The sequence below is a fragment of the Bison bison genome, unplaced genomic scaffold (assembly GCF_000754665.1).
Source record: "Bison bison bison isolate TAMUID 2011002044 unplaced genomic scaffold, Bison_UMD1.0 scf7180017864495, whole genome shotgun sequence".
Classification (NCBI taxonomy): domain Eukaryota; kingdom Metazoa; phylum Chordata; class Mammalia; order Artiodactyla; family Bovidae; genus Bison; species Bison bison.
Window position 1 is genome coordinate 6,415,686 of NW_011495054.1, and position 20,502 is coordinate 6,436,187.

A 20,502-nucleotide genomic window follows, 5' to 3' on the forward strand; every position below is an offset into this window, starting at 1 on the left:
CTGCCTGGACGAGCAGCCCAGACCTTCCTTTCTGAAGCCTCTGAACACTTACCGTGCGTCTCCGGCGGGGGTTCTGCATGTCTGTTGGCCATTGTGGTGGGGTGAGGGGAGACCAGCCGCGTCCAGTTGGATCACCTGAGGTCCACCCACGTCGTCTCCCGTCCCCCCGCCTGCTGAGGGTCACCCCCACCCACGTGGCAGTTCCTCTCTGCTCCCGCCCGTCCTCAGGCAGCAGGAGCCACCGTGTCCTGGCGGGAGTTGCAGCTTGCAGCACGATAGGATCCGGGCTGTTGGTCCCAGGGCCGTCCAGCCCTGCAGAGCCCAGAGTTGTGGCGAAATGGGAGTGGGGCCACTGTTGCCCTTCTCTGTTTCAGCCAAGAGCCTTGTGTCCTTCCTTTGGGGGAAGGAACTAGTAGAAACCTCTGATTTAATAAAACAGTCCCATCCGGATGGACAGCACTCATCCTATGAGAGCACTTCCTCAGCTGGCCTTTCAGCTGTGCCTTTAGGCTATTCCAGTGTCTCCCCCCCGGCTGCCTCTGGGCAGTGTCCAATATGAACGCCATCCCACGAGGTGGCTCCTTCACGGCTATGTGCTGTGCCGGGCTCTGGGCCCCTTACCCGCCGGAGCCAGAATCACCATACTGTTCTCCATAGTGCCTGGATCCATTTTATTCCCACCAATAGTGCAGGAGGGTTCCCTTTTCTCCATAGCCTCTCCGGCATTTAGATTTTTAGATTAAGTGTTTTTAGATTTTCTTGGTGATGGCTGTTCTGACTGGCATGAGGTAGTACCCCACTGTAGTTCTGATTTGCATTCTGCTGATAATTAGCGATGTTGAGCATATTTTCATGCGCCTCGAAGAGGCCATCTGTATCTCCTCTTTGGAAAAATGACTTTTTTTAAGGCAAAAAATAGGTCTTTTGCCTATTTTTTGATGGGGTTGTGTTTTTTTTGGGGGGTGGGTATTGAGCTGCATAAGCTGTGTATTTTGAAGATTAATTTTTTAAAATAAGTTTTAACATTTATTTATTTTTGGCTGTGTTAGGTCTCTGTTGCTGTGAGGAATTTTTCTCTAGTTGCGGCAAACAGGGACCGCTCTTCATTGCAGCGTGTGGGCTGCTCATTGTGGTGGCTTCTCCTGTCACGGGGCTCAGGCTCAAGAGCACAGGCTCAGGAGCTGTAGCGCTGTGGCTCAGCTGCTCTGTGGCATGTGCAATCTTCCAGGACCAGGAATCAAACCCATGTCCCCTGAATTGGCCAGTGGATTCTTTACCACTGAGCCACCAGGGAAGCCCTAGATGTTTATGAATTTTAATTTGATCTTCTCAAATAATTGGCTTTTGGTTTAACCCCTGTCTCTATTGTTTTTCTGTATTTGATTTCATTGATTTGTGTGCCTTTATCTGTGTTATTTCCTCTTGTGCTGACTGTGGTCTTTGTATTCTACTTTCTTAAGACAGAAGCTTAGGTAATTTGAGACTTTTCTTCATTTAATTATAAGCATTTAAAAGATAAATTCTCAGGAAATCTCCGACAGTCCAGTGGTTAGGACTAGGAACTTTCACTGCTGGGGCCCAGGTTGAATCCCTGGTCAGGGAACAAGATCCCACAAGCTGCATGGTGTGGCCAAAAAAGCAAAAGCAACTCCTGTGTATCAGTGTTTATTCTGTCCTTTATTAACCCCTTGTATGTTTGGCTGGGTGTAGAACTCTAGTTTTCTATATTTCTTCAGAATTTTAAAGGTATCCATTGTCTCGTAGCTTCCATTTAGGCTTACCATTTAGGCTTTACCATTTAGGCTTCTCAGGCAGCGCTAATGGTAAAGAACCTGCTTTCCAATATAGGAGACATAGGAGATGTGGGTTTGATCCCTGAGTCAGGAAGATCCCCTGGAGGAGGGCATGGCAACCCACTCCATGTTCTTACCTGGAGAATCCCACGGACAGAGGAGCCTGGCAGGCTAGGGTCCATAGGGTTGCAGAGTTGAACACGACTTAGAAATGAGAGTCCTTTTGATTCTCCAATGTTTGTAGGTGACCTTTATTTTCTCTAGGAAAGCTTGTAGCATTTCTGTTTCCAGTGTCTGCAATGTTAAGGCGATGTGTGGTCATTTTGGGTGTGGGTGATTTTCCTTTTTTTAAGTTGACCTATATTTGATTTACAATGTTGTTAGTTTGTGGTGTACAACAAAGTGATTCAGTCATACATGTATATGTGTGAATACACATTTTTTCAGGTTATTTTTGATTTTAGGTTATTACATAATATTGAACATAGTACCCTGTGCTGTACAGCAGGTCCTTGTTCTTTTTCTGTTTTATATATAGTAGAGTGTATCTGTGAATCCCAAACTCCTGAATTGTCTGCCCCTCTTCCCCTTTGTAACCAGCAGTTTGTTTTCTATGTCTGTGAGTCTGTTTCTGTTTTATAAACAAGTTCATCAGTCATATTTTAGATCTGCTTGTGATAGCATATGTATGTTTTTTTCCGTCTTAGTATGATGGTCTCTAGATCCAGCATTGTTGCTGCAGATAGCATTATCTCATTCCTTTTTATGGCTGAGCAGTATTCAATTGTGTGTATGTGTATGTCACATTTTTTTTTTTATCCATTTAGTTGGGTGCTTGTGGGCTTTCTCAATCTGGAGATCCATGTTCTCAACTTCTTAGAAAATTACATTATTTCTTTGATCATTTTATTCTGTTTTCTTTCTAAAATTCCTGATTATTCCTTCTTGATTGAACCTCTGATTTTCTCTCCTATCTTCCTTCTTGTCTCTCCATCCTACTCTTTGGGGGGTTGTCAATTTCATGTCCATGTGTTTTTGTGTTCATTTGCAAATATGTATCAACACTTATTTTAAGTGCCGGCGATACAGCAGTGAATAAGTCTATGCCTTTGCTGTTTCTAATTTTCCTATGTGTTTCTAGTGATATTCCAAAGCAATTATGCTAGCATATTCTAGTGCTTTGGAGAGAAAGCAATCAGTTGTTTGCACATTACAGAATATGTGATTTTGTGAGGGTCTAACTTATGATCAGTTTCCATTGCTATTCCATGGGAAACTAAGAAGGCTATGTTTTCTGTGACAGTAAATGAGTTGAATCAGATCAATCTAATAAGTATTGATACTTTGATTCAGGTTCATTTACGGCTCCCATGTTTATTGCAGCACCTACTATATTTGAGATACTGTGCAGGCCACTGGGGGAAATGGTAGGTGAGCAAAAGCAGGATTCCTTTACTCAGAACCCTCATAGGCTGGTGGTGGAAGTCGTGGTGGGGGCAGACATTAACCAGATAATAGCCTCAATGGGAGAAGTCCTGCACGGGAAAGGAGCCGTGCTCTCTGGGGGCATAACACAGAGGCATCTGAGCTGGAATGGAAGGTCACAGAAGGCTTTCCTGGCAAGGTGACAGGTGAGCTGAGATCTGAAGCATGACTTGGCCTTAGTGAGACAGAGCCGGAGGTAAGCAGTCCAGGTCCAGGATATGGCTGGTGCAGATGAATGCCCAGAGGTGGGAGAGGAGCCTGGTCTTGAAGGAGTGGAAGGATGTCCAGAGGACGGAGTAGTGATACTTGGTGTGAGAGGAGCTGGAGAGGCAGGGAGGGCCATGGTGGACACGGCCCTGAGGGTTGCAGGATGGATTTCTGCCATACCCTGAGAGCAAGGGCAAGTCCTTGGCTCGTGGACCCAGCAGAGTGGTAAAAGGTTTCCATTTTGTAAAGATGGCTCTGGCTGTGGGGTGCAGAGCAGGTGATGGGAGGTGGAAGGGGAGGTTTGTCAGAGTGAGTTAGGAGGCTCCTGTCATAATCTAGGGGCAAGACCCTAGTGTCTGGTATCAGAGTAGAGACAGAGGTGATGGAGAGAAATGGACAGATTCCAAGGGCATTCAGGAGGTTAAGTGGACAGGACTCAGTGATGGATTGGTTAGTCATGGGGGTAGCGGGGCTAGTCCAGCTGTGTAGAGGGACATAGCTGTCAGAGGTGGAGCTGGGGAGAGCACTGACCTGGCTCAGACATGATGAGCTTTTCCTTTCTATGCACACTTTTTTTTTTTTTTTTTTAATGCACACTCCTTTTATTCCTCAATCCCTACTTGACTTGTCCAGGACTGAGATTATGTAATTCTTCAACCACGTTTTAATTTCTATCAGTTTCTTGTCTTGCATTTTCTTCTTAGAGTTTGATATGTTGACAGTTAAGGTTCATAACGATGTCAGATCTTAAGATTTCTATATTTAATTCTTGTAGTAATGCCTGAGACTGTTACCAAATATTTGAAATTATGGGCAGTCCATATTTGTGCCACCCCCCCAGCCCCATTCCCCTTTCTGAAAATCGTGCCGGTTCACAGCTTGAGCTGAATGATGAAATACTGAGTGGAGTATGGTCCTCACACTGTGAAACTTTTGTTGTGCTTCATGCTTGTTACTGAATTCCAGCTCTTCTGGGTGTGACTGTCACGGCCTTCCTTCTCACGTGTGTGTGCTTGCTGTATCTTTTCTCTTTTACTTTGGAATTGAGTCACTTACAAGCGTTTGGATTTATCTTTTTCGTCGAATATGAACTTTCTCTTCTAGTAAATGACTTTTTCCCTCCTGGATTACTGCCAGTCACTTGACCTTCACTTTCCTATTTTTCACACTACCCCCTGATTAATGCTGCCTAAGTTTTTCCCAGAACACAAGTACAACTATGTATAAGATAAAACATCTGATGGTAACAGTTATATAGTTGACTGATTTAAGGCAATGCTGATGGAAACCATGAGAAACACTTATTTGTGCACATCCAGAAACATGAATTCCAGGATAACATTTTCTCAGATTCCTATTTTCTGTTGATTTCCTTCAACATTTAGTATGACTCTTGTATTTCAAATTAATTTTTATTGGAGCATTGTTGCCTTACAGTGTTGTTAGTTTCTACTGTACAGCAAATGAATCAGCTGTATGTACACGTATATTCTCCTTCTGGATTTCTTCCCTTTAGATCAGTGCAGAGTACTGAATAGACTTCCCAGTAGGTTCTCATTAATTATCTATTTTATACATAGTATCAGTACTATAGATATGAAGCATAACTCATTTTTTGTAGGTGCTGTTAGCAAACAAGGACGTTCCTTTCTATTGCTAGTTTGCCAAAACCGTTGAAAATGAATGGATGTTGGATTTCGTTAAATGCCTTTTGGGTGTCGGCAATTTTTCTTTAGTCTGTTGATATGAATGTTTTTTAAAAAGTATATGGTGTGCTGGTTTTCCCGTTATGGAGTGTGGGCTCACAACACGGGCTCCAGGGCACTCGGGGTCATTGTTGCAGCGTGTGGTATGCTGGATCAAGACCACAGGCTCATCAGTCGTGGCGAACCATCTTAGTTGCTCCACACCATGTGTGATCTTCCCGGACCAGGGCTTGAACCTGTGTCCTCTGTTTTGCAAGGCAGATTCTTAACCACTGGACCACCAGGAAAGCCCTGAATAATTGAATGTTAAGCCAAACCTGCATTTGTTGAATAAACTCCACTTGGTCGTGATACATTATCCTTTTTATATGTTGCTGGATTCAGTTTGCCAAAAGTTTAAGGATTTGTATGTCCGGGTTCATAAAGGATACTGATCTGTAGTTTTCTGATGTTGCAGCCATCTGTCTGGTTTTGTTACCAGGGAAATGCTTCCCTAATAGAGGAAGTATTTCCTTGTTTAATTTTCTGGAAGAATTTGTTTAGAATTGATAATCAGTTTAGTTGCTCAGTCGTGTCCAACTCTTTCCAACCCCATGGGCGGAATTGATAATATTTCTCTTAAATATTTGTTAGAATTCACAATTGATGATATCTGAACCTGGAGTTTTTTTGTAGGAAGGTTTTTAATTAGAAATTTAGTTTAATAGATCTAGGGCTTTTCAGGTTATCTATTTCCACTTCACTGAGCTTTGGTAGTTTTAATCTTTCAAGAAATTTGTCCATTTCAGGGATTTCCCTGGTAGTCTTCTGATTAAGACTTGGCACGTTCACTGCTGTGGCTGGGGTTTGATCCCTGGTTGGGGAACTAAGACTCCCACAAGCTGGGTGGCCAAAAGAAAAAAATCTGTACAATATACATACACACAGACACACACATATGTGAATTCTCTGTAAGCATTGCTTTTGCAGTATCCCACAAGCTTGACATGTCATGTTTTTCTTTCCATTCAAAGTATTTTTTTCTAGTTTCTCCTGTGATTCTGTTTTGAGCCGTGAGTTATTTGTGCCAAGTTGCTTCTGTCACGTCCAACTCTTTGTGATCCTATGGACTGGGGCCCACCAAGGCCCTCTGTCCATGGATTCTCCAGGCAAGAATACTGGAGTGGGTTGCCATGGCCTCTTCCAAGGGATCTTCCTGACCCAGGGATCGAACCCCCATCTCTTATGTCTGCTGCACTGGCAGGTGGGTTCTTTACCACTAGTGCCACCTGGGAATTAGAAGTGCATTATTTAGCTTACAAATATTTGAGGATTTTCTCTATTTTTAGTTTTGTTGTAGAGGACATACTTCGTATTGTTTCAGTACTTTCTCATTATCTTACTGCTCAGACTATGGTGTATCCTGGTAAACGTTCATGCACTTGGAAGGAATATGTATTCTGCTATTGCTGGTTGGAATGTTCTATAAATGTTAATTAGGTCAAGGAGTTTGACTGCGTTAATTCTATGTCCTTCCTCATTTTCTATCTACTTCGTTTATGGATTAGTGAGAGAGGGGTACTGAAATTTCAACCATACTTGTGGGTTGGACTATTTTTCTTATTTATATCAGTTTCTGCTTCAAATATTTTGAAGTTTTACTATTAGCTACATAAACATTTAGGATTATTATGTACTTCAGATAAATGAACCAATTTATTATTATGGAGGGATCTGCTTTAGTCTCAATAATATTCCTTGTCCTGAAATCTATTTTCGTATTAGTATAGCCACTCCATCTTTCTAATGATTGGTGTTAGCATGAAAATGTTTTTCCACTCTTTTAATCTTTATGTCTTTATGCTTAAAGTTGGTTTCTCAAAAGTAGCATATAATTGAACCCTGCTTTTAAAATCCCATCTGAGAACTTCTGCCTTTTAATTGGGGTGTTAAAATATAAGTAGTCCAATGTGAATATTTATGTTTCGTTATATATCCACCCTCCTGCATTGTGTTTCCTATTTGCCTCATTTCTTCTTTTGGATTATTTTTATGATTCCATTTTGTCTCCTTCACTGGCTGACTTTGTGTTTCTCTAGGATTTACAGTATGCCTCTTTATCACAGTTTATTTTCAAACAATATATTACCTCATATGTAACAAAGAATGTTGATGTTCCTCTCTTCCAACCTTGTGTGATAGCTGCCATACATTTCTTTAATATTATGAACCTCACATCTTCTTTTGCTTGAAGCTATTATTCTATCTTCCATAAAAATAATTATTTATACTTAAGTAGTTAAGACAGAGGGAAATAAAACAGTTGGAAGATAACAAAGGGGAGCATCTCAAGATTGTTAGAGGCTAATTTCTTTAGCATCTCATTTAGTAGTATACTTGATAAGATCAGTGTGATGAATTAGCATTGGGAGGAAAAGCTCACCCCCAGACTTACATGATAATCAGACAAGTTTTCCTGAACCTGTGAACTCAAGATGCTATTCCTCAGCCCGCACATTATCCATCTGCCTGAAGAGTCAAGATCTGCTGGCACTAATAAATCTCAACCGTGTGTTCCCTTCAAGGCCCATTCATCTGTCACAGATGGCAGAATATAACTTCTCTTCTTTATAGCTGAGTAGTATTCCACTGTGTATCATATTTTAAAATTCTTTCACCATCAATGGACACAGGTTGTGACAGGCAGATTAACTCAGGAACAGCCAGAGAGACAGATGCATAGGGTCCTGTATGGGGAAGGGCACACATTTTATGCCAAGTCATAGGTATTTCATCTTTATACAGCATACAACACGTACAGTGTCTACCAGACGATGTCAGAAATGTTTGCTGTTATATGCATTAAAGAAATGGAGACAAGCCTTTTTAATATTTAATCCACACATTTACTATCGCCAGTTTTATTTTGTATTGCTCCATAACTACCCCACAGCTTAGTGACTTAACGCAGTAAATGCTTGTCTTCCACAGTTTCCATGAGTCAGGAATCCAGAATTGGCTTGTGGTTTCGTGTGAGATTACAGTGAAAATACTGGCCAGGGCTGAGTCGTTTGAAGGTCTGACTTGGGTTGGAGGATCCGCTCCAAGATTTCACATCACAGCCCTTTGATACAGCTCCTCCCCAGTATGAGTGACCCAGAAGAGTAAGACAGAGGGGTCCTTTTGGGGTAAGTTTATATATAATTCTCATATAATTCACCCTTTAAAAGTATACAATTCAATGTTGTTTTTTTGTAGTATAGTTGTGGGATATTTCTTATAATTGAAACCTTGTTTCCTCATATAATATGCCATTTCTATCTTGTTGGCTTTCAAGATTTTTCAGTTTTTAGATTCTATAATCATTAAGTTTGATTAAGAAGTCTCTGGGAATGGGTTTCTTTATATTTATCCTACCTGTGGTTTGCTGTGATTCCTGAACTATCCCCCAATTTGGGAAAATTCAGCCATTCATCTTTGAAAAAAAATGCCCCAATTCTCTTCTCATGCTGGGACTGCAATTATGTCTATGTTAGGGCTGATGTTGGGCTTCCCTGGTGGCTCAGTTGGTAAAGAATCTGCCTACAACGCAGGAAACGCGGGTTCGATGCTTAGGTCGGGAAGATCCCCTGGAGAAGGGAATGGCAACCCACTCCAGTATTCCTGCCTGGCAGGCTACAGTCCAAAGGGTAGCAAAGAGTTGGACACATATGAGCAAATAACACTCTCACTTTAGACTGATGTTAGATGTTTATGTTAGATCAATGTTTACAATCTTTCTTCTCTCATTAATTTTTTTAAAATTGTCGTTGTTTTACCATGTTGTATTACTTTCTGCTGTACAGCAAAGTGAATCACTTATACATTATGTCCACTTTTTAAAGATTTCCTTCCCCTGTAGGTCACCACAGAATACTGAGTTCCCTGTGCAGTAACAGTAGGTCCTTATTATCTATTTCATATCCAATAGTGTGTATATGGGGAGAAGGAAATGGCAACCCACTCCAGTATTTTTGCCTGGAGAATCCTGTGGACAGAGGAGCCTGGTGGGCTGCTGTCTATGCAGTCGCACAGTCAGACAACACTGAAGCGACTTAGCAGCAGCAGTGTGTATACATCAATCCCAATCTCCCAATTTTGCCCTCCCCCAACCCTGGCAACCATAAGTTTTCTATATCTGCGACTATTTCTGTTTTGTAAGTAAGTTCATGTGTACCCTTTGTTAAGATTCCCCCTATCAGTGACATATGATATTTATCCTTCTCTGGCTTGCTTCACTCAGTATGATAACCTCTAGGTCCGTCCATGTTGCTGCAAATGAATGGTAATAGTTGATTTAAAACTCTGAGTGTTACTGTTAACATCTGGGTCATCTCAGTTTCCACTAATAGCCTTTTCCCTGGAGTATGGATCTTTCTCTTGTCTTTTCATATGTACAGTGATTCTGAATTACAGCCTGGCTATTGTTAATCATACACTGTAGAAACTCTATTTCCATGTATTTTTTCAACACGCATCAGCCATAGGTGTGTATATGTATGTCCCCTCCCTCCTGAACCTCCCGCTCCCACCCGCCTCCCCTGAAGGACACTTTTAAAGTAGGCAGTCAACTGGGCTGAACTCATACTTCAAACTCTGGCTCTTCTGCGGCGGGCAGCCGCTGAGAACTTCCCTTTAGTTCTTTTAGCCGCTGCTTGGAGTCTGCTCTGTGGGTGTGTATTTACAAGCCATAGCGTCGGGCGGAGTTTGTACACAGGCTGTGGGGCCAGAGTTTTAACTACCCCACACAGTGCCCCTTGGGGCCTGTCTTCAGGCAAAAAGCCATAAAAGTGGGCACTAACTTGGTGCCACTCCCTTCCAACTGTCAGCTCCCCTCCAGTTTCTCCTGAGTTTGGTTGTCCTACGCGGCCTTAAGGTTGCTTCTGTATTTTGTTGAGAATGTATAGCTGTCATTTGTGGCAGGGTTGGATGAAACAGGAGTTCTTCTCCCATCATTAGCAGAAGCAGAAGCTTCTCCATTGCTTTTCAAAAGATATTTTCGGTATTTCATCTTATTTTTAGCAGGAGGGTTGGTCTGAATTACAGCCCACCATTACTGGCGATTGGAACAGCAGCTGACAGTTGTTTTCATTTATTTTTATGGTTTGCTGTTTTAATGACAGCGACGAGGGACACTAAGGTCCAGATGTGGCTTGCCAGGAGGCATGTGTGCTGGTCCCTGTGTGAGGCCGTGAGTGCCCTAGCTTAGCAGTCACTTAGCACTCACCTTGCTACAGCCTTCCGGGGAGGGAGGCAGGCCTGCGCACCCTGTGGGCAGCAGCTGCGTCAGCGCAACGCTCAGGCAACCAGACCCCAGCTCCTCCTCGCCTAAGATGGTCAGTGGTTCCCCCACTTCTAGTAGGAAGTTGTTGGCACGGTCCTTCCCTGTTGACAGAAACTTTAAGCCAAACAAAACGTGGGTGTGACTGTCTTCTGATAATGAGCTCAGGCTCTGGAGGCAGGAAGATCTGGGGCAAATTAGCTGACCATGAACCTCCTCGTCTGTTATAACGTGGGTAACAAAATTTGCCCTGCCTACACTGTATCATGAGATTTTACTACAAGTCTGAGATGTCTGACCACCACTCTGGCCCACGGTGTGGAATACACACTGGATTTGGATTTGGGAAGACGAGGACAGAGGTGGCTGTGACAGTCCTTGATTCCTACGGGCAGTGGTTGGACTGAAAACGTTTGCGAGCAGGGAGTAGGCCACTGAGCCAGCCGAGTGTGTACTGACTTCTCTGTATTTCCTGAGGGTGGGGGCTGTGAGGGATTCCGCGGGGGGAGGAAGGACAGTGGGCAAGGTCCCAGGCCTGTGTTCCCGCTGCCACTTCGCAGGCGCTGGCCGCAGGAGTCCTCTGTGCGCTGGTGACAGCAGCGCCCGCCGCAGGGGCCCCGGGCGCTGTCGCCGCCTCAGAGTGTGGCGCTCAACACCAGACTCCCCTGTGTCTGATCTGACCCAAATTTGCTAAGCTGTGTCTGCAGCCACATTCTCAAGAGACGTGTGGGCAGGGCTGGGGACAAAGGCGAGAACCTTTGGGATAACAGGACCATTCAACTAGTTATTTAATCTGCTTCGTCAATGATACTCTGGATGCCCCCACTTCCCCACCTTAACCTAGAGGATAGAGACTCTTCCAAATGCTTTGTTGACATCTTTTATTAAGAGTGGACTTCTTGAGAAAAGACAGTCTTATTCAATAGAGGTGCTGGGAAAACTGGGCAGCTACGAGTGGAAGAATGAAATCAGAACACTTCCTAACACCAGACACAAAAACAAACTCCAAATGGATTAAAGACCTAAATGTAAGGTCAGATACTATAAAATTGTTAGAGGAAAACATACTCTGTGACATAAATTACAGCCAAGATCTTTTTCGATCTACTGCCAAAAGCAATGAAAATAAAAACAAAATTAAAAAGGACCTAACTAAACTTAAAAGCTTTTGCACAGCAACTAAAATCCTAAACAAAACAAAAACAGCCCTCAAATAGGAGAAAATTATTTACAAACAAAGCAACCGACAAGGGTGTAATTCCAAAATATACAAACAGCTTGTGCAGCTCAATAAAAAAAAAAAAAAAATCAAAAATGGGCAGATCTAAATAGACATTTCTCCAAAGAAGACATTTAGATGGGCCAAAAGACACAAAAAGATGCTCAATGTCACTGATTCTTACAGAAATGCAAATCAAAACTATAACAAGGTTATCACCTCACACCAGTCAGAATGGCCATCATCAAAAGTCTACAAACAATACAATGCTGGAGAGGGTGAGGAGAAAAGGGAAGCCTCCCACACTACTGGTGGGAAAAGTAAATTGGTACAGGCACTACGGGAAACTGGAGGTTCCTCAGGACACTAAAAGCAGAGCCACTGTGTGACCCAGTAAGCACGCTCCTGGGGTATTCTCTGGAGAAAACCATAATCTCAATGGATGCACGCACCTCAATGTACATTACAGTGCTATTTACAATAGCCAAGACATGGAAGCCACCCAGGTGGCCACTGACAGATGAATGGATAAAGATGTGCTACAGCTATACAACAGAGCATCACTCAGCCATAAAAAGGAACGAAATAACGCCATCCGCAGCGCTATGGATGGACCTAGAGAGTCATACAGACTGAAGGAAGTCAGAAGGGTAAGGTGTGATACTGCTTGTATGTGGAATCTAGAAGAATGGTACAAATGAACTTATTGGCGAAGCAGAAAGAGTCACAGGTGTAGAGAACAAACTGAAGTTATCAAGGGGGAAGGAGAGGCGGACGAGCTGGTCGATTACGACTGACCTACTTACACTACTCTGTATAAAACAGACAACTAACCAGAACAGACTGTACAGCACAGGGACCTCTACTCAATGCTCTGTAGTGACCTAAACCGGAAGGAAAGCCAAGGAAGAGCGGATACACGTATATACACACGTGTAACTGATTCAGTTTGCCATACAGCAGAAACTGACGGCACTGTAAAGCAACTGCACTCCAACAAAAGTTATTATTAAAAGACAGTAGACTGCAACCTCCACCTAGCCTGGTCTCTGTTTTTTCCCCATCTGTGGACTGACTTGAGACAAGAGGCTTATGATGACACTGCTCTTTATTTGCAAACAGGCTGGGAGTTTGGTCCATTGAGTCTTCTGTTACAAAGGGTGTTTAAGAAAAGCTTTCAGATTTAAGGCCCATGATGATGGACAGGGAGCTTTACAGTGGAACAATTACCTTTTCCCTCAAAATAGGCAGATTTCTAAAGTACAACAAAGAGGGCATAGATAGCATTTATTATGAAAAAGCTAATCAAAAGGATAGAAAAATAAAAATGTCAACATTGGGCAAAAATATGTCAATATTGGTTTGTTTGCAGAACCTGGTCAGAGGCCGAAATGCTTGGCTTTAAGCCCCACAATGTGAAGGATCCGTTCGGCAGACCAGCCCCCAGGTGAGCTCCTGTCAGGGCAAGTCCAGGACCCCTCACAGGCCCCCCGGGTCCTGTCGTGAGGACACTTCCTGCTTCTGCTTGAGCAATCTGCTCACACATGGCTGCGAGATGATTAAGGCCTGAGGTGGCCTCTTAAGGAAAGGCTCTAGGAAGCCCTCAGGGGTGCGCCTCAAACCTGCCCAGGTGGCCCCTGGGCCCTTTCCCAGAGAAGCTGTGGCAGCGGACACGCGCGCAGGCACCCCAGGACATATGGGTGTGCGGCACCTGTACTCAGGCTGACTCAGCCCCTCCCTGCACCAAGTCCTCCAGCGTGTCCAGACCCTGGACGGGCCTGGGCTAACGGCAGCGGCCCTGCTGCAACCCAGCCACTGCCGAGATCCGAAAGCTGAGACGAGGAAGGCGGGGCTTTCACCCCTCAACAGGGGAAGCCTCCTCAGTGACGAGCTGTATTACCAAAGCTGTGGTCATCTGGATAATGGAAGTGTGTCTGTTTAAATCTGATTTTTTTTAAGTGTATTTTAACTCTGTGAAGACTGGCAAATTGTCTGTGGAGTACACGAAAAACTCAATAAACCTGAATGGTGCCTAGTATTCTTGCGATACTTCAAATAAGGCCCCTCTATTCCCACTCCAGACTGAGAAACTAAGGCTCCGAAGAGCTCTGTCATCGAGGAAGGTCCTGTGTGGCCGTGAGGGCCACGTGCTTCCAGGTACCTTGACACACAGAACCTTGTGGGAGCGATTCTCTGACCTGTCACTGTTGAGTACAGCTTGTATAAATATATCCCCCAAGGCTTTGAATACCACTTCTAAGCTTTCATCCTGACACTGGGAAAGATCGAAGGCAACAGGAGAAGAGGGTGGCAGAGGATGCATCACCAACTCAATGGACATGAGTTTGAGGAACCTCCGGGAGGTGATGAGGGACAGGGAAGCCTGGTGGGCTTCAGTTCACGGGGTCACAGAGTCGGATACAACTGAGTGACTGAACAACAACATGCTTTCATCCCAATCTTTGAGCTTTAGTTACTCTACTAACTAGACCAGGACTCCCTATCTTTTCCTTATCTTAGATTTGGCAATTAATTGTTTTCAGATCAGAAGCCAGAGTCGTCATCTAGCCCCCACCCTCTGCATCCACCGTTGCACCCACCGTTGCACCAAGTTCTGTCTGTCCTTCCCACTCCAAGAGCCCAGGTCAGCTCTCACGGGAAGGCCTATTAGCAGAAGAGCTCAGTGAAGGACAGAGAGAGGCAGGGAGACCCAGCAGGTGACACTGAACGATGCAGACACGGAACGCACCGGTGGCCAGGGTGGCGGGGCCGCGGCCCCCGTGGACGGCGCTGGGGAGGCAACACTGTTCCCGCCGTCGCGCAGCTGGCGAGGCCGTGACTCGCCGCGCCATCAGCTCAGAGGCCAGGGCCGCTCCTCCCATATGACTGAGTCCTCCATCTCCTCTACTGACGCCAGGTTTCTGCCCTCCCCTGTGAGCCTGCACAGCTGGGCACAGCTACCCTACACTCGGGGCAGGGCGGGGGAACTGAAAACAAGCCACAGTGCTGACCCAAAGTGTGAGAAATCCACTGCCTCCGACAGAAAAGGAGCGACCGCCACAAGTCAGCGCATGAGCTCGCCAGGCCCAGGAGGATCCAGTGAACTCTCCTTGGAAGGCTGACGCGTAACCTGCCCGGGGCGAGGCCCCCAGAACCCCGGGGCTGGAATGCTGGCTAGGGGGGCCCCCTGCCCCCTACTGCCTTCTGCCTTTGTCTCCTGGACACTCACTTCCTGCCTCTCATTCCTCACAAGACAGAAGTCTGTGCCCATTGCCTGGCAGACCTCTTCGCTCCCCTCAGCCTCCCCATTCCTCTGTCTTCCTGGGCTCCAATGGGCACTGGAGGAAGCCCGGGCACCCTGCCCCCCTATCTCAGGACCCTCAGAGCCTCTGTTCATCTGGGAACCAGCGGCAGGCTTCACAGGTTCTACCCAACAGGGGGTGGACTTCCTGGATCTTAAGAAACTGACCAGGCAGAATCCATCTCTCAGCTGGAGTCCTCCAGGTCCATCTCCACTAACTCGGGTATCTAAGAGCACCACTGCACAGCCAAGGGTCACCACTGAAGAGCACTGCACTGAGTGAGATTTCCACAGCGGGCCACGAGGCACTGAGGTGAGACCCCTGCTGACCGCCGGCTCTGAGCGGTAAGACATCCAAACTGGGCTTGGTGCTGCATTCAGCGGGCAGAGACCCTTGGCCCAGTGCTGGCCTCTGTCCATCGGGACAGAGGAGCACTCCCCACCCTGCTCCCAACCTCCTCCTGGCCAGCACACACAGCCCTGTGGGTCGGCATTCCCGGCTAGGCCCCCAGTCGTGCACTGAGAGCTACTGCTGCACACCCGCCTCACAGGGGGATGCCCGGCACCCCACCTGCCTCACACGCCAGGTGAGCTGAAGCAAGGCTGGCGTTAGACCACGAGGGTGGGATCAGGGTGTCTGGTTCTGTTCAAGGAGCACTTAGTGACTGACACAGCTTAAACTGAAACATAACTGAAATACTTCAAACGGAGGCAAAGGGCTTTGAATTCCAAGGAAAAGGTTGGGGAGGAAACAAGTCATAGCTGACACAGTCCTGGGAGAGCTCCATACACCAGAAGCTGGATTCCAAACCTGGAGAAGACCTCACAAGTGGAAAGCAGTGTGTAAACTGCGTGGGAACAGAATTTCTGGATTAAAAAACAAACAAAAGTCTCTTACCTGGCTTATACCTCCAAGAAGAGCGGAGGGCCTGGGTTCTGATTCTAAGTCACAGCTCTTCAGTACAAACTTTCGTGGCAAGGTTGACACTGGTGTTAGGAGCCCTGGTTCCTGAAGTGATTCCATCGCTGGCAACTGCCAAAGCAATGGGACTGAGTGAAGGTGGGAGGCTGTCCAGGCCCCTACACACTGGAGGACCAGGAGCCGAGCGGGCTGGTCTCCTTCTCAGCCTGTCAGGCTGGCCTCTGTGGAGGAGGAGAGCTGCACAGCGGACATTCACGTATGTACCAGACTGCTACATTCTGAGGCTGTGACACACGTCAGACGTTACAAAACACACATCTGCGAACGACGCTGGAGTTGGTGGTACTGTGAGCACTGCTATGCAGGCATGGCAGATTCTATTTTTAACACTTTATTGGCGAAACAGAGCTCCCTTCCCTCCACCCTCACAGAGAACTAGCCCTTTTCCCTTTCTTGCGGCTAACGTAACTTACCTGCTTCGCCAAGGCCTGTGCTGGCATGCTACAAAGGCCGTTCACACAGCAGCCTGCCGCAGCCCTGCAGTGCCCCAGTCTGAACTGCTCCTACACAGGGAACTGTGCAGCTGTCTTATTCAGAAAGGCTAAGTGGTGATAATAGTAATGTGACGTGCTAGGCTTTGCATAAACTGCTGTCGTGTCTCCATTCGTTCAAATTAGAAGAAAGTGACTGCAAGTTAGTGGGAGTTCCAACATGCAGACTTGTTGCACGAAAAAGATCCCCAGACTGGGGGTGTGGGGGGCAGTCCATGATGGAACGTTGCCAACATCCCTTGCCTAATTAATGCAAGAGACTTCTTAGAAAACCCCAAAATTCAAAGAATATCTGAGAAACCAGTAAAAGACAGACCAGGACCTAAGTGTATCAAGCAAGGCTGAGAGGCTGGAAGGAGAAACTGGAAGCAAGCACGCAGTGTAACTGCACCCCACCCTTCCCTGTCAGAAGACCACACCACCTCCAGAACCGGGCACGTTCTGGCGCAGCTCCTGGGCTTAATTTAAAACAAAAGGAACATCTGTGGTCACTCTGCCAAAGTTTCAAGTGCCCTGCAGACTACAGCTGGAATCCCGATTACATTCAGGAGTCCTGTATGGGTATTCCCCCTACTAAACCTGCATAGGAGTGATGACAGAAATTTACCTTCTGTCTGGAATTGTTTTATAATGAAAAGTCAGAAAAATGAAAATGACTAACTGCCAGGAGGTTATTTTTGACTATGGTCAGCACTTGCCCTTAATCAGGGTCATTGTGGAAGAGTCCCCCCACCTCTCGCCCCGCCCCTTAGTTAGCCATCGGCATCCTTGAGGGCTTAAGAGGGCTGGCTCCTCAGCAGGGGTCACACCGTGTACTCCCCGTCTCCGCTGAACCCAGAGACTGCTGGGAGCTGTGTGGACAGCGGAAGCCTCCGTCCTGGGACGTGTGCAGCATGAACCACAGCTGCAGGGGATGCCGCTGGTCTCCTGGACAGGCTGAGCAGGTAGGTGGTGACGGGAGCTCCACTTGGTACCAACACCCAAAAGTGAAGGTGAGGTAACAAAGGCTAGAAAGGAGGCACTTATTAAAAACAGTAAACAAAAACCAACAAAACAACCAAACAGCCTTCAGTGGGACCTGAAGACATGGAGGAATGCAGTACGCTGACGGCCACGTGCACCGCCCGCCTGTGAATGCCGCACACTGCGACCTCCAGCCACAGGGCCCCCAGTGCCCCCGGTTTCTACACAGGTCACCTGTCTCAGGGAGAGTCCAGGACAGCAGGCCCCTCTGCAGCCTGTGCTCCCAGGTGTACAGGCCCATCCCCGGCTTCTCTTGATCCAGACGACAGGCGACTCCCCCGTCAGTCCACAGATGCCACTCACATTAGCCACCGCCTGGACGCTGGCCCCCAGTTGCCACTCACATTAGCCACCGCCTGGACGCTGGCCCCCAGTTGCCACTCACATTAGCCACCGCCTGGACGCTGGCCCCCCAGTTGCCACTCACATTAGTCACCGCCTGGACGCTGGCCCCCCAGTTGCCACTCACATTAGCCACCGCCTGGACGCTGGCCCCCAGTCGAGGCTGTAGCTGCAAGCTCGAGCTGCGACTCCTGCAACGGAGGGCCCGTCTTTGGGGGGTGTTTGACATTTGTCCCCAGTGCCCAGCTGTCACCACAGGGAAACCAAGACTGCAATCACAACAGCAAGGACAGGCTCGTGTTGCTTTTTTCCTTTTTTTTTCTTAAAGGAGTGAGGGCATGGAAAATACAGCACACCAATGAAACAAAAGGCCAAAAAAAAAAAAAATACAAAAAAAATAGAAAATAGAAAAATGTATTTACAAGTAGTACATTACTATGATCAGAAGCACAGACACCTGCTGGCATAATACATGCATTGGTTCAAGAAACTACTGAAAACCCTGCAAGGAAGAAGCCTGTCAAAACAAAACAAAAAAAAACGGGCCAGAAAGGTTTAACTTTTCATCCCTAATTTGCTACACTGATCAAAACCAAATGAGAGTCCCCTACAGTCCATGAGTCTATCAGTACAAATACTATACTGGTTTTTAACTGCACGTTCAGTCGTGGAGAGACAGCAGCTTGTCTGTATACAAGGAAGCCAGCGTGAACTGCTCTACATGCTAGAAATTACAGCAAGCCCCTGTCCGCTACACAGCATGAGCTTAGCGGGTTTTAATTTCTGTTTATTCATATTTATCTATGTGCATGTGGGTGTGTATGTACGTATAAAAACCGTGCCCTCGTTCACTGCCAACACAACGTCTGGGTGGACATGAACTCATTACAACAAATTCTTATGTGTATGTTGTAAGAAGTCACTCAATGTCTGTGGATTTAATAAGTCACTTCACACCACAGAAAATATTTAATAAATCCAAAAAAAGGAAAGAAGAATATAACGACAGAAGAGCTTCTGTCTCAGTTCTCTGAAACTGAGTCCCCCATAGGAAACTGGTCCCAAAGTTCTTGAGGGTTCACTGAAGAAACCAGTTTGCTAAGGTTTCCATCCTTTTAGTGTTCAAAGGTACAGAACGACTCCTTGCCGTTGTCAGTGTCAACAGTCGCATCTCCGTCCCCCGCAGGTAACAGTCTGGTGCAGATCCATAAAAACGGGGGAGGGAGGCGCGCTGGGGGGTGGGGGAGGACCTGTCACTCCAGGAGGGGCTCCACCTCTCCGGCGGCAGGAAGAGAAGGAACCACGCAGGCTCCAGCACCTCGCTCCCGAAAATGCAAAATCTGGGCACACGGCAGTCCTTACACAAGTGCATCTCCGAGTACCAGGCCAGCTCTTAGAGGAAACAAGCCACACGTTGACAGAGAAGGACTGAGAGGCCATTCTGGTCGCCCGCTGTGATCCATCATACTTCCAGGAATCGGGAGCTGCTGGACTTGGAGTGGAATGGCTCAGACCACATTCGCCGTAGGTCACCCTGGGAAAGACACGACTTCAGCCACATGTTTCAGATCGAGGCACACCTATCTATGTACAAGCCCTTCCTGACTCCTGACCTCAGAGCAGATTGATTCTGTGCAGAATCAAAGAACATTCACATTTTACTCATTGAAAAGTAACCTCCCAGTTCTTTGAAGAACTTGCTAGAAGGGCTCCTGGCACCCTGAGCAGGAAAGGGCTCTGACTCGGTCCTGGGGGCAGTTCAACCACTTGTGAGTCAAATGATCCAGGCTCATACTTAACCTCTGTGTCTGCTTCCTAGTCTGTAAAATGTGAGTGACAGTATAAACCTTGTGAATCAGGGCCCTCAGGTTTTACATTTCTTATTTCCAATCTTTAATGCAGAGTACTAAAAGAGCTATTAGGTGGTAATAGCATGCTGCTTTTAAGAGAAACAGGAAGTCTCTGCAGCAGGGTTTTAGGGATTTCAGTTAACTAATCCATGACTAGGTGGTGAGGGGTCTAACTCATTAGTATTTTCAGCCAATGGCTGTTAAAAATCTGGAAGAGGTTGCTAGTAGCAGGTTAGCAAAAACACACACACACACACACACACAGAGATCCCAAGATGAAGAGCTTAGGGGAATACCTCAAGCAAGGGGAATACCTAGCCAAGTCCAGGGTCAATGTCATTTTATCGTTTCCACTGGCTTATACCTGCCTTTCTCACCTTTAAATAGGCCATCGTGAGGAGTGGCAATAAGGTAAATGGCACCAAATAGAGAAGGGCAGGCTGGGCTGCTCGGTGAATTCGAGACGCCACAGTCGCAGTGAGCAGACCTGCAGGGAGAGAAACGCTGGTGAGTAACTCCAAGCAGCCAGCCCGAGGGAGGAGACCTCTGTCACCTGACGGCTTCGCAGCATGGCCCTGAGACTGTGCAGCTCTAACGTGACACCCCCTCCAGAGGTAGGGAGTGACATCCTAGCTTGAGCAGGGAAAGAAACAGGGAGCAGCACAGCTTTTTCAAAACTTAGAATTCCAAGGGCCTGTAAGTGGCCGAAGTCCCTGGTTCCAGACCTCATTTTGGCCCCAAATGTGCCTGGTCTCCCCGTCTCCTATATATATGATGATGACAGGCGTGTGGACGTGCTAAGCT

The 20,502-nt window shown here is 46.4% G+C and overlaps 1 protein-coding gene across 2 annotated transcripts in view; it reads right to left on the reverse strand.

The window, feature by feature from the left end:
- Positions 1–18,148: 18,148 nt before the first annotated feature.
- SPPL3 (signal peptide peptidase like 3) overlaps positions 18,149–20,502 on the reverse strand; it is a 96,004-nt gene continuing 93,650 nt past the window's right edge. For both annotated transcript variants that reach the window (XM_010828638.1, XM_010828639.1), the window contains 2 exons: positions 20,076–20,185; positions 18,149–19,382 (listed from right to left, as the gene is read on the reverse strand). In XM_010828638.1, coding sequence (XP_010826940.1) covers positions 19,311–19,382; positions 20,076–20,185 — 182 coding nt within the window. In that variant the 3' untranslated portion in view covers positions 18,149–19,310. The remainder of the gene's footprint in view (positions 19,383–20,075; positions 20,186–20,502) is intronic.